A 14,260-nucleotide genomic window follows, 5' to 3' on the forward strand; every position below is an offset into this window, starting at 1 on the left:
TACTCTCAGTAGCTTGCTGGGATCTCTGAGAAAAACAAATTCTCAAAATTTAGAATTGAGTAGAAGGAAATCCAGGATCTAAATAAATAAAGTGGAAGCATCTGGTTTGGCTATGTTGCTATGACTGAAAACCAATGATGGCTGTTTCAAGGGCCTGGCCAAAATCTTCTCCTGTCTTTTATACATAGCTGTTCTGCTCTACTAGGCTGTTCTGCTTTGGTATTCACAAATAAATAAATAAATAAATAAATAAATAAGTAAATAAAGGCAATAGAAAGCCATATTCATTTAAAACAAATCCAATCTATATCTTCAGAGAATATTGGAATCCTATGCACTTAATTGTGCATGATCTCTTGAGGCGACGGTCATCTCTCTCTTGGGTTCTTGGTGGGCTTCGTTGTCAACACGGTGCCCTCCCATCCTCTTCTCCACAGGGAGGGGATTGAGGATCCACTGCCATGACCAATCAGAGTTGCCAGGATCAGTTCATCTTGTTGGGCTTCTCAGACAGACCCTGGCTAGAGCGGATTCTCTTTGTGTTCGTCCTCATTTTCTACCTCGTGACGCTGGTGGGCAACATCCTCATTATCTTGGTGTCCCGCCTGGACCCCAGCCTGCACACGCCCATGTACTTCTTCCTCACCAACCTGTCCTTCCTCGACGTCTGCTTCACCACCAGCTCCATCCCGCAGCTCCTCTTCAACCTGGGTGGCCCCGACAAGACCATCAGCGCCATCGGCTGTGCCATCCAGCTCTTTATGTTCCTGGGCCTGGGTGGCACCGAATGCGTTCTCTTGGCAGTCATGGCCTATGACCGCTTCACTGCCATCTGCAAGCCCCTCCACTACTCTGTCATTATGCACCCCCAGCTCTGCTGGAAGCTGGTATCCGTGGCCTGGGGCATCGGCCTCCTCAACTCCCTGGTGATGTCCCCAGTGACCATGAAGCTCCCGCGGTGTGGGCGATGCACGGTGAAGCATTTTCTCTGTGAGATGCCCGCTCTGATAAAGATTGCCTGCGTGGACACGGTGGCCGTGGAGAGCACCGTGTTCATCTTGTCCGTCATCATTGTCCTGGTACCCCTGTCCCTTATCCTCATCTCTTACAGCTACATCGCAGTGGCCGTGCTGAGGATTAAGTCCGCAGCGGGAAGGAGAAAGGCGTTCAACACCTGTGGGTCCCACCTCACCGTTGTCTCTTTGTTTTACGGGAATATTATCTACATGTACATGCAACCGGGAAATAATTCTTCTCAGGACCAGGGAAAGTTCCTTACCCTCTTCTATAACTTGGTGACTCCCATGTTGAACCCTCTCATCTACACCTTGCGAAATAAGGATGTTAAGGAGGCACTGAAGAGACTGGGGTCTAGAAAATAAGAGTCAGTGATCTTTTCCAGCATTTTTTTTGTTCCAATCTTTTATTTATTCCCTTACACAGGTAATGTTGTGTGGGTTTTTTTTAAAAATTTTTATTAGTGAGACACCATGAGGTATAGTTGTAGACTTACAAATTTTTGTGCTTGGGTTTCAATTATACAATGATCAAGTAACCATCCCTCCACCAGTGCCCATTTTCCACCACCACGGATCCCAGTATCCCTCCTACCCCTCATTCCCCCCCATCTCACCCTGCCTCTGTGGCAGGGCATTCCCTTTTGTTCTCGCTCTCCTTTTGGGTGTTGTGGTTTGCAAAAGAGGCAATGAGTGGCAATCATGTTTGGTCTATAGTCTACTTTCAGCACCAGCATTTTTTAAAATAAAAATTTGGTGAATAGGAACCAATCATTCCTCAAGTTAACGATTTTAAATTCATTGAAGCATCCCAATCTATTTAATAAAAACATCTAGGGATAGCGTTCGGGTATATGTATTACAAAAATGAGGCTGGTGATTAACTATATCCTAGGTAAAATTTAATTCACGGCATCTTTTTTGGTCTGCACTTCAAATCATCTTTTTTCCTACTGCTCAAATTGGCGATATCTAATAAATATCCAGTAAAATTGTGTAAATTGACTGGAAGCAGTTAAGCGAAATGAAATAATATAATAATTTCTTTCCCATTGATGTTTTATGTAATTATTATGAAGTTGAAATATACGGAGTGCCAAAATACAACGCTTTTTATCTTTGATATCTTTAAATGTCATTATCTGGAGAAGATAAATAAATCATTAGCCAGGGTAGAATCAATAATAGCATCTAAGTTAGAACTCAACATTATTTCACGATGAAGCAGAATTAAATTATTTTTAGTATTTCTGTTTGTTTTATATGTAGATTCACAAATGTTGACCACAAAGTTCAATATTTAATAAATGTGGGAGTTTTGTGCTGTTCTTACATGGATTTATGTTCACAAGGTGCCCTTTCCTTTGACAGATTAGCCAGTTGAAGCATGGTGACATGTGTTTATCATCAAATGGGCACAAAAAGCAAAGCTAGGATTTTAAAACAAGTGTCTGGGCATATGAGGATAAATTTTAATAACCTCATCTTTCAAATACAATTTTTTTTTCTTTTTGGGTCACACCTGGCAATGCACAGGGGTTACTCCTGGCTCATGCACTCAGGAATTACTCCAGGTGGTGCTCAGGGGGACCTTATGAGATGCTGGGAATCAAACCTGGGTCGGCCGCGTGCAAAGCAAATGCCCTACCAACTGTGCTATTCCTCCAGCCCCAATACAATTCTTATTTAAGGCATTACTAAGTGATAATAGAAATAGGTATAAAAGGAAAACAACCTGCATGCATATCCATTTATGTGTGCGAGCATTATGATGGTATGAAAAACTGTAAGTGATTTTCACTTAGGAATATATTCACTGGTGTTTGTCTCTATGATTCATCCTAAGTACCTGGATCTTGTTCTAGCGAGACCTTTCAATTTCTTTTCTTTTCTTTCCTTTTTTTTCCCATTTGGGGCATATCTGGCTGTGTACAGGGCTTACTCCTGATTCTCCACTCAGGGTTCACTCCTGGGGATTGTCAGGGGGTCATATGCAGTGCTGGGGATTGAAACTTTGGTCAGCTGCATGCAAGGCAAATGCTTTTCCTGGCTGTACTATCTCTCCAGCTCCAGTGAGCCTTTCCCAGGTAATTTTTCTATTTAAAATTTTCAAGTAGACGTTATTGCTTTAGCTTTGATGCAAGACTATGAACCAAAATGAACAAAATAAGCCAAGAGATATTACATAGGTACTTTGTGCTTTTGCATATTTTTAAATATATATCTAGTCCTTTTGCACTTCACTCACCTTATCCACAAGCCTCCTGAAGAAAATGAATATATTTATACTTATTTCATTTAATATTCTCCAAAGAATATATTTTGCAAGAATTTGGCCAATATTATGCATATGTATATGAACATGTTTATGTCATCAAGTCAATATTTTCTTACACACATCAGATAGTGTTATTTCTCTCATAGTCTCTTTTCATATCTAACATACAGAAATATTACATATAACATGAAGCTAGGGAACTGGAGCAATAGTACAGAGGATAGGGCATTTGCCTTGTACATGGCTGACCCGGGTTTGATCCCCAGAATCCCATATGGTCCCCCAGCACCTCCAGGAGTAATTCCTCAGTGCAGAGCAAGGAGTAACCCCTGAGCATGGCTGGTGTGACCCAAGAGTCAAAAAGAAAAAAAATCATAAAGCTTTCGTCCTTTAGTATTTAAAATTTTTGAGTTACTTTAGAGTTATTAAGTTGCTGAGTTTCCAGAGGCATTTATCTTTGTATTGATACAGTCTGATGCTTTCCTTTGAAGTTCTGTTCTGATCCAATTTTGGCCCAGAACACTTTGTTCAGTGTTGCCATTTAATGCTAGTAAGGATTACAAAGGTGATGTCATTATTCCTGTGATGGAATTTCCTGTCATTGGGGAGTGGAAAGTCCCTAGAGAAAAAGAGTCTCCATCCACTTACATGCATTAAAGGTAACTTTACTATTTTTTTTTTCAGTTTTCCTAAGCACCTTTATTTATTTTGTCTTGTTTTGTTTGGGGGCCATGTCTGGTGGTGCTCAGGGTTTACTCCTGGTGTGGCTTTCAGGGATCACTCCTGGAGGGCTTTGGTGACCATATAGGGTGCCAGGGATTGAGCCCAGGTTGGCAACATGCAAGGCAAGTTAAAAGTAACTTTACTATTAAGGTCTGTCACTGTCCTCCCGTTGTTCATCGATTTGTTCGAACGGACCCAGTAATATCTCCATTGGAGACTTTGTTGTTACTGTGCTTGGCATATCGAATACATCACAGGTAGCTTGCCAGGCTCTGCCGTGCTTGCCAGGCTCTCTGAGAGGGGCAGAGGAATCGAACTAGGGTCGGCCATGTTGGCTGCATGCAAGGCAAACGCCCTACTGCTGTGCTATCGCTCCAGCCTCAGAATGGCAATATCAAAATAACTGTAAAATTCTCTGTCATGGAAGCAGGGAGAGAGGGGTGGGATGTGTGTGTGGGGGCTATACTGGGGACATTGGTGGTGGAAAATGTGCACTGGTCAATCATTGTATGACTGAAACTCAAACATGAGAGCTTTGTAACTCTCAAGGTGGTTCAATAAAATAATTGAAAAAAAAGAAAAGAAACAGAAAAGACACATTTAAAATCCTACCACAAGAGGGAGCAAGAAAAATGCAATAGATGATATCATATGAACGCAGAGAAAACCCCAGAGAAAAAGAATGCCATGCAACAGAATAAATACCACCATTAGCAGCAGGGAAGAAGGAAGGGGCCATCTGCTGCTCAAATGCAAAACGTAAAAAAAAAACAAACAAACATAGAAATGTAAGGAAAGACATCAGTGCCAATAATTTAGTCCACCATATTCAAATATCTAGGCATACAGCACATTTTAATTATTCTAAGTCCAGAATTTTATTATTATTCATAATTGGCATGAAAGTTGGAAAATTATAATCTGACATGGTAAATATTTAATATACACTGTTATAAAAAAAGCTTTAAATATTACTTACTCCGATGGTATTACTTACTCCTGCTTTTTACTATTGACGAAACACTCATTGTTAAATGAAACTGTCACTGAATCACCCTGCTAATGAAACACTTTGATGAAGAGACTCAAGATGTCATGAAACCACAAAACCTACTGCTGTGGTTGAGCAACGACTTCCTAGGATGTGCAGAACACTGCCACAAAAGTTTTTTCCTTTAAGTAAATACTGCGATGACACTTGTGTGTTTGTATTAATTGGGAAGAAATTTAATATAATAACATTCTATGCCTCATTTTAAAATATTTATTTGTTTGTTTGTTTATTTATTGATTGATTTTTGGGTCACACCTGGCGATGCACAGGGGCTACTCCTGGGTCTGCACTCAGGAGTCACCCCTGGCGATGCTCAGGGGACTATATAGGATTCTGGGAATTGAACACGGGTCTGCCATGTGCAAGGCAAACGCCCTACCCGCTGTGCTATCTCTCCAGCCCCGTTAAAAAATTTAAAGTCACTTAAGTTCACTTTTGTTTTGTTCACTTAATGTAGCATGTTTACATAATTTTTGAGGAAATATTAGTCTATATGATGTTAGGAGATATAATTTTATGCCTTTTATAAACACATGTACTATACTACTCCTACCTCCAAAGTACTAATTCCTAGTCATTCGGTTTCCCTCCTCTTGACCACAGTCCTGGGTATATACATTTGGTTATATCCATTCCTTTGTTTTGCTTCCCTAATATGCCACATATGGATAAGATCACCAGGCATTCACTTTTCTCTTTCTAACTTAGGTTACTAAATAGATTCTCTAGTTCAATCTATAGATGCAAAAGGCAATTTTTTCTTTTGACTAATCCATATCCCACTATGTATACATACCACAACTTCTTTATCCACTCTTGCTGGGTAGTTGTGGTGTTTCCATTTGCTCGTCTCTTGTAATAGCATTGCAAAGCATATGTAATTTTTTTCTGAAATTAACTCCAGTTTAGGCTATTTGTTTACAATAGTGCTGACATTATGGTCTTATACACAGTCCCTTCACCTCACCACCACCACGAGATGTTATCATATAGTGGTGAGAATGGCGTATTTCAAAAAGACTGAAAACAACCCGTGTTGGTGGGGATGTGGTGAAAAGGAATCTTCATTCACTGTTTATGGGAATTTGTTTCTTTCTTTTTAAAAACTATAGGGTGAGCGATTGGGGCTGGAGAGATGGTACAGTAGACAGGGCACTTGCCTTACATGCTGTAGATCAGAGTTCGATCCCCAGCATCCCATAAGGTTCCCCAAGCACCACCAAGAGTAATCCTGAGGGCAGAGTCAGGAGTTAAACCTTGAGCATCACCTAGAGTGACCCAAAAAACAAAAAAAAAATAGGGATTGAGGGGTTGTATCCAACCCAACAATGTTCAGAAGTTCTTGAAGGGCTATGAGAATGGGTTGGCCACACGCAAGGCAAGCACTATCTCCCCAGACTCTTCACTGTTCTTGGGAGTGTCATCAGGTTCCATACCAGTGGGGAGCAGTACAGAGAATTCTCAAAATGTAGGGCTGGTGAGATAGTACAGAGGGTAGGACTCTTGCTTTCATGCAGCTGACCCAGATTCAATCCTTGAGCCCACCAGGAGTGACCTCTGAACACAGAGCCAAGAGTAAGCCCTGAGCAGCAGAGTACTCTCCCCACCTCCAATAAAAGATGTTAATGAATAGAACTCCCATATGACTCAGCAACTCAACTTCTTGGCATCTACACCCCCTCATAAAAACATTAGTTCAAAAAAATACGTGAATACCTATAAGTATTGCAGCACTTACTGCAATAGCTAGAATTTGAGAACAACCCAAGTATTCAACAAATAAAATGGAGAAAGAAAACTACTCAACCATAAGAAAGTATGAAAGATTGTAGTTGTTTCAATGTAGAAGAAATTGGAGAGCATTATGTTAAGGGATATGAGTCAGAGAGAGAGAGAGAGTGGTATACAGAGAAATAAAATAAGAGAAAGGACAATATAAAGTGGCAAACCCTTAACTGTTCATTTTAAAACATCATCCAACAGTGTTTGAAGGGGTGATGGGGAAGGAAGAGAAGACTACAGGTGACATAAGGAAAATGGAAAATGGTAGAGGGTCTTGGGAACTTTAGTGGTGGTGAAGGTACCGTATATTTGTACATCAAAACTATTAATATTAACACTATTCTAATCATGTTATTTATACTAAATTAAAATTTGTATTTAATTTGGGGGAAGGTGGGTCACAACTGGTGATGCGCAGGGATTATCCCTGGCTCTGCACTCGGGAATTACTCCTGGAAGTGCGATGGGGACTATTATGGGATGCCAGGGATCGAATCCAGGTTGACTGCCAGCAAGACAAGTGCCCTACCCGATGTACCATCTTTTTGGACCGTACATTAAAATTTTTAAAAGAAAAAGTCAACTTGAAGTCCAAGCAGCCTCGATTCACAACCACTTCCACCATCTTCTCCACTGGATACATCTCCTGAATGGTGAAGTGAGTAACCATGTGACAGCCATGGGGTGGAAAAACCTAAATACAAAGATTCATGCCCTAAATCTGTATGTTTAACCTTTTTCTTGCTTGGAGGTTTGTTCGTATGAAGTTTCCAAGTGCAAATTCTGCTCCTATCTCTTCTATCATGTGAATGTTGCTCTTCTTGATTCCCAGCATCCCATATGGTCCCCTGAGCACCTCCAGGAGTAATTCCTGAGTGTATGAGCTGGGAGTAACCCCTCTTCATTTCCGGGTATGACCCAAAAAAGCTCAGTGAGTTCAGAAAAAAATTCCAAAACAGACACAGACATAGACACATTATAATTAAAATAGCAGAAGTCAAAAAAGGAATCCTAAAATCAGTATGAGAAAACAGCCACATATAAGGGAACCCTGTCTCCTAGGATGACATATTTCTCCATATAAACTATGCAGGCTGAAAGGAGTTGCATGATATATATATATATATATATATATATATATATATATATATATACAAGTAATGAGTGGATAAAGCATCCAATCAGGAGTACTCTGTCCAGCTAAGCTTTCTCTCAGATTTATGCATGAATAGAGAGCTCTTCAGGCTAAAAACAATTTAAATAATTTATTCCCATTAAACTGTTTCTCTAAGAAATACTTAAGGAACTTTTTTGTTTGTTTGGGGGCCAGACCCTGTAGTGCTTAGGACTAGTTTTGACTGTGTTCCGAAGCGACCCCTTAGCAGTGTTCCAGGGACTATGCACGATGCCAGAAATTCAAATCATGGTCATGCTGCTGAACGCATGATTGAGGATCTTGGGAACTTTGGTGGTGGTGGTGAAGTTGTAATAAAGTTGAATATCAAAACCATTAACATTATTCTAGCCATGTTACTCATACTATAGCTATTCAGTTTTTGTTATTGTGTTGCTGAGAACCTCTATTGGGTTTCTGTATCAAAAACCACCCTTCTGAATGTAGTATTCTCATTTCTGTTCTCATACTTTATTGTGTTTTTCTGACTATCTTGTGCCATTGTTTCTTTGAGCTCATTAAACATCCCCAACGTGATGTCACTAGCTACTCAGAGTTTGAAGAGTTGGTTAGTACTGGTAGAGCCTTCTGTGATACTATTTAAACTCACTGAGCTTGGTGAGTTTGCTGGCCGACTTTGACCGTGAGTGTGGAAAGGTAGGACTACAGCTGAATCTTACGAAGACAATGTTTATGAGAAACAGCCTCGTTCCTGACGCCCCATTCGCTCTCAATGGAATGACCATCTCCGAATGCAACAGCTATGTGTATCTAGGTCGAGAAGTCAACATGACAAATGACCTGGCACCCGAGCTGCCCAGGAGGAAGAGAGCGGCTTGGAACGCCTTCAAGAACGTCGAAGAAATAGCTAAGAGGACGAAGAACCTCCAGCTCCGGGCACATCTCTTTGATTCCACTGTTCTTCCTGCATTAACATATGCCTCAGAGACCTGGGCCCTACGCAAACAAGATGAGAACGCTATTCAGGTCTCCCAAAGAAGAATAGAAAGAGCTATGCTTGGAATATCACGTTTCACTCAAATGAGAGAAAGAATCCGGAGTTCTGACCTCCGTCGATGATCAAGAATCAGGGACGCTGTCTCATTTGCCAAGGTGTCGAAAATCAGATGGGCTGTTCACGTAATGAGATTTAAAGACGACCGCTGGACTAGAGCTGTTACCGACTGGATTCCACGGGATGTCAAAAGACCGCGTGGCCACCCACCTACCAGATGGTCAGACTTCTTCGTCAAGATCATGAACGATTGGTTTGAGGCTCTTCATGTTCCCGGAGCGAACAGATGCCATTGGGCTACACTAGCATGCGACAGGGACAAATGGAGATGTTACTGGTGCCCGCTCGAGCAAATCGACGACTAACGGGAAGTTAAGTGATTTAAGTGAGCTTGGTGGGATTCCATGCACCTTCCCCATTTTGTTTGCTTTGTTCCTGCTGTGCTGGGCAGAGAAAGCATTTTTTTTGGGGGGGTCACACCCAGTGTTTCACAGGGGTTATTCCTGGTTTTGCAGTCAGGAATTACTCCTGCCGGTGCTCACGGGACCATAAGGAATGCTGAGAATCGAACCAGGTTGGCCGCATGCAAGGCAAATGCCATACCCACTGTACTATTGCTCCAGCCCCGATGCAGAGAAAGTTTTTGACAAGATCAAATATCCATTCATGATTTAAAAAAATCTCAATAAAATAGTGATGTAAGAAACCTTCAATAGAGTAGTGGCCCACAACCTTTTTTTTTTTTTTAGGTTTTTGGGTCACAGCTGGCAATGCTCAGGGGTACTTCTGCCTCTATTCTCAAAAATCACTCCTGGTGAGCTTGGGGAACCATATAGAATGCTGGAGATCCAACCCAGGTCTGCTTCAAGGCAAACATCCTATCTACTCTATTATCACTCCTGACCCACCATTATCATTCTTTTTTTTTATTATTATTAGTGAAACACCATGAGGTACAGTTGTAGATTTACAATTTTTTGTGCTTGGGTTTCGATTATACAATGATCAGATACCCATCCCTCCACCAGTGCCCATTTTCCACCACCATGGATAATATTCCCCCCACCCCTATCCCCCCATCCCCCCCTGCCTCTGTGGCAGGGCAATCCCCTGTGTTCTCTCTCTCCTTTTGGGTGTTGTGGTCTGCAAAAGAGGCATTGAGTGGCAAACATGTTCAGTCCATAGTCTACTTTCGACATGCATCTCCCCTCCTGGGAGGATCCTCCAAACACCCTTTATTTGGTGTTCCCTTCTCTATCTGAACTGCCCTTTCCTCTAGGATATCCGGCTGGCCTCTAAGTTATGGAGTAATGCTCCTGGTGCTGATCTCAGCTATTCTTGGGTTTTTCATTTCATTTCATTTCATCATCCTGTTATTCGTCGATTGCCTCGAGCAGGCCCCAGTAACGTCTCTTTCATCCTAGCCCTGAGATTATATTCAAGGCTCTTTAGGAGAAATTTCTCCTAAATTCTTGGGTATTAATCTCATATTTTGTTACTTTATATTCCCCAGATGAATGCAATCTTTCTATGTCTATCCCTCTCTTTCTGACTCATTTCGCTTAGCATGATACTTTCCATATTGTACCACTTGTATGTAAATTTCATAACTTCATCTTTTCTAACAGCTACATAGTACTCCATTGTGTAGATGTACCAAAGTTTCTTTAACCAGTCATCTCTTCTTGGGCATTCAGGTTTCTTCCAGTTTCTGGCTATTGTAAAGAGTGCTGCAATGAATAAACAAGTGCAGATGTCACTTCGACTATACATTTTTGCCTCTCTGGGATATATTCCCAGGAGTGGTAAAAAAAAAATAGAAATCTTGTCATGAGCATGACCACCTCAGAGTTTCAAGGCCCAGGATGGTGTCTATTAGCTGTCAGGATAGAAAACTGTATGATCATTGTTAAGCTTCTGTTAGTATGCAAATACGGTGTGTTTATCTGAATCAAAACCTATATTTACATGAACATTTCATGTAATGTAGTGATGAGAGTCTCAAAACTCTAACCTCCATGGATATAAACATTGTTCATGACATTAAACATATACAAAGGTCAGGAACCAAATACACTTATAAACTTATGTTGCATTTAAGCTTGAGTCATGGCTTGGAAATCAGTGACATAGAATGTCAGATTCAAATTTTCTAGGATGATCATATTAATACTCACAATTCATAATTGAATCATAGTTATTTTGTGATGAGATCAACTTTAGGACTATGCAAATTTCTAAAATTAATGTGCATTTTACCTATTCTTTAAATCATTTTCTGGTGAATCTAAATTAGCAGCAGATAACATATGATATTTTTGTTTGGTTTGGTTTTCAGGCCACACCCAGCAATACTCTGTGCTGACTCCTGCTCTGAGCTCAGGGATCACTTCTAGCATATTCGGGGAACCATATGGTGTGCCAGGAATTGAATTTAGGTCAGCCTTATATAAATTAAATAAGTAAACCTGTAGGACAGTTTAAAATAATAAATACTTTATTATTATTATTATTATGCAATGCTATGGGAACAGGTTCCCCGCCACTTTAGAAATTGAAATGAATCCATGACCTTACATTTTCCAACTTTGATTTTTATATGACAGCAAAAGAAAATACCGCTGAAAACTGTTAGGGTAATTTTGGTAGCATACATGAAAATATACACATCTGAGAGATTCTGGTATTCAAAAGTCCTTCCATTAAGTGTCTTTCTCATACACACATCAAACCATGAATTTTCCAAAGAATTTTCGTCATTGCTCCCTTCACATGCTTGTTCCGCAGTGTATAGATGACGGGGTTCATCATGGGGATAAAAACACCATAAAGGAGAGTTGTGAACTTTCCCTTATCCTGAGAGTAGTTGTTGCTGGGCTGAAGATAGGCATAGATGGCTGTGCCATAGAACAGAGAGACCACGATGAAGTGGGAGCCACAGGTCCCAAAGGCTTTGCGCTTTCCTGCTGCAGACTTAATTCTTAAGATGGCCCTCACGATCTGACCATAGGAGAACATGATCAATGACACAGGTATGAGAAGAATAACAACACTGGCAAAGAACATCTCAGACTCTGTGCTACTGGTGTCAATGCAGGCGATCTTGATCAGTGCAGGAATTTCACAAAGGAAGTGGTCTATTTTATTCCTCCCACATAGTGGTAAAATGAAGGTGAGCATCGTCTGCACCGAGGAGTTGGTAAAACCAAAGACCCACGAGGCTGAAGCCATGAGGGAGCAGAGACGGGGGTGCATGATGACAGTGTAGTGGAGGGGCCTGCACACGGCGGCATAGCGGTCAAACGCCATGACTGCTAGGAGCATGCATTCTGTGCATCCCAACCCCAGAGACACAAACAGCTGAGCCACACAACCAGCATAGGTGATAGACTTGTCAGGTCCACTGAGATTAAACAGAAACTGAGGGACAGTGCTGGTAATATAACACATGTCCAGAAAACTCAAGTTGGAGAGGAAAAAGTACATGGGGGTATGGAGATTTGGGTCCAGATAGGACAGTGCAATGATGGTGGTGTTCCCCAGCAGAGTGAAGATGTAAAGGATTAGAAGAACCACAAAAAGGATGAGCTCCAGCCAAGGCCTGTCAGAGAAGCCCAGTAGGATGAACCCAGTGAAAGAAGTTCCATTTTTCTCATCCATCATTTGTTACTATATGTCTCCTGTCAACACAAAGTATTTAAAATTTTTATACAGTATCGTTCCAGTTTATAATGTTGCTCAGTGGTAAAGCACATTATCCAGCTTTGAACCTGTTCACACATGCCCCCCCAACCCTCCACAATAGCACTAGTGTGAACCATACAACTACCAAAAAGAAGGTTCTTCAATTAAGTAGGTACATACAGTCTATCTTGGCAAAAGTTTAAGCTGTATTCATACAAGACTGTTTAATCAAATGATAAACTCATAGTCATTGATACTATTGGACATCAACTTAGTTCAACAACTTCACAAATGGTATTATCATTGATAGTCAATATAAGAAATATCATTGACAGTCAATTTAAGAAATACATCCTTGCATCATTCGTAGGTATAAAAGAAATATATATATTAGATTATGTGTTACAGGATTTTAAGACCCATAAAATATGGGTCTTTAAATTTAAACTGTTTCAGAGAAAATGGAGTCAGGGAAAACAAAAGGAAAAATCAGAAAAAATAAAATTTCATATAGAGAGGTTATTTTATGTATTACACATGGCTGTATTTGACATAGCTCACAAATAATAGATAATATAAGATATAGGACATGTTTTGTTATTTTCATATAGTAAGGACTAAAAAAGCAGTTGATAAAATATAAAACACAGGCAAAATAATGTACAAATGATTTGGTGTTTTACAGGAAACAAATTTATTAAAAAAATAAACTGAATAGCTATCTGACAATGACTGATAAGAAATAAATGAAAGTTTAGGTTGTTTTTTAAAATTAGGCAAATAAGGGGCTGGAGCGATAGCACGGTGGGTAGGGCATTTTCCTTGAACATGGCTGACCTGGTTTTGATTCCCAGCATCCTATATTGTCCCCCAAGCACCGCCAGGAGTAATTCCTGAGTAACCACCAGGAGTAGCCCCTGAGCATTGCTGGGTGTGATCAAAATAGCAAAAAAAAAAAAATATTAGGCAAATAAAACACTACTAAAATAAAATAATGTCTAAATTACAGTAATTTTAATGGTTTATTTAAAAAACATTTCCGCGTTGATGCACTATTACTTGTTTATAGAAATTTCCCATGGGATTTTTCTCTACTGATGAGTGTAGTACAGTAATATTGTATGTCCGGATTATTGATATTATTCTTAGTCTTGATATCTCAGTAATTTTTTAAATTTTGCCTCTGTGTGTTATAGATGCTTCAAGTCCACTCTGGCAACCACAATGAGAGGTTCCTAGGCAATGCCATTTGTTGGAGCTATACTGTAGAGTTTTTAACACCATAACAAACACATTGGTAGCTCTAAGATTACTTGATGAAGGTCATCTATCTGCTACTTTACAATATCATACAAAACTTTAAGTATTTTTTTATAATTAAGCAAGAGTATTTCCTTTTTAAAAAAATCTCCATATGGCAAAGATTAAGACTACACCACTTTATTCCTTTGATGATCAAGTGTACATTCTATTGATCTGGGTTACTTGTTCTTCCTACTCTGCATCTAGTCTCCTAACACTATTTTCACCAACA

The 14,260-nt window shown here is 40.1% G+C and overlaps 2 protein-coding genes across 2 annotated transcripts; one reads left to right on the forward strand and one right to left on the reverse strand.

Annotated features, from left to right (window-relative positions):
* The first annotated feature begins 461 nt into the window (after window positions 1-461).
* Window positions 462-1,382, forward strand: LOC130040414 (olfactory receptor 2W3-like). The gene has a single exon (XM_056132491.1). The coding sequence runs from the start codon at window positions 462-464 to the stop codon at window positions 1,380-1,382; it is 921 nt and encodes a 306-aa protein (XP_055988466.1).
* Window positions 1,383-11,757: 10,375 nt separating this feature from the next.
* Window positions 11,758-12,711, reverse strand: LOC130040154 (putative olfactory receptor 2B8). Its single transcript, XM_056132169.1, has one exon. It carries the CDS (start codon window positions 12,703-12,705, stop codon window positions 11,758-11,760), a length of 948 nt encoding a protein of 315 aa, XP_055988144.1. The 5' UTR covers window positions 12,706-12,711.
* Window positions 12,712-14,260: the final 1,549 nt, after the last annotated feature.

Source organism: Sorex fumeus, unplaced genomic scaffold, assembly GCF_029834395.1.
Source record: "Sorex fumeus unplaced genomic scaffold, SorFum_2.1 ptg000094l, whole genome shotgun sequence".
In the NCBI taxonomy this organism is placed as follows: Eukaryota; Metazoa; Chordata; class Mammalia; order Eulipotyphla; family Soricidae; genus Sorex; species Sorex fumeus.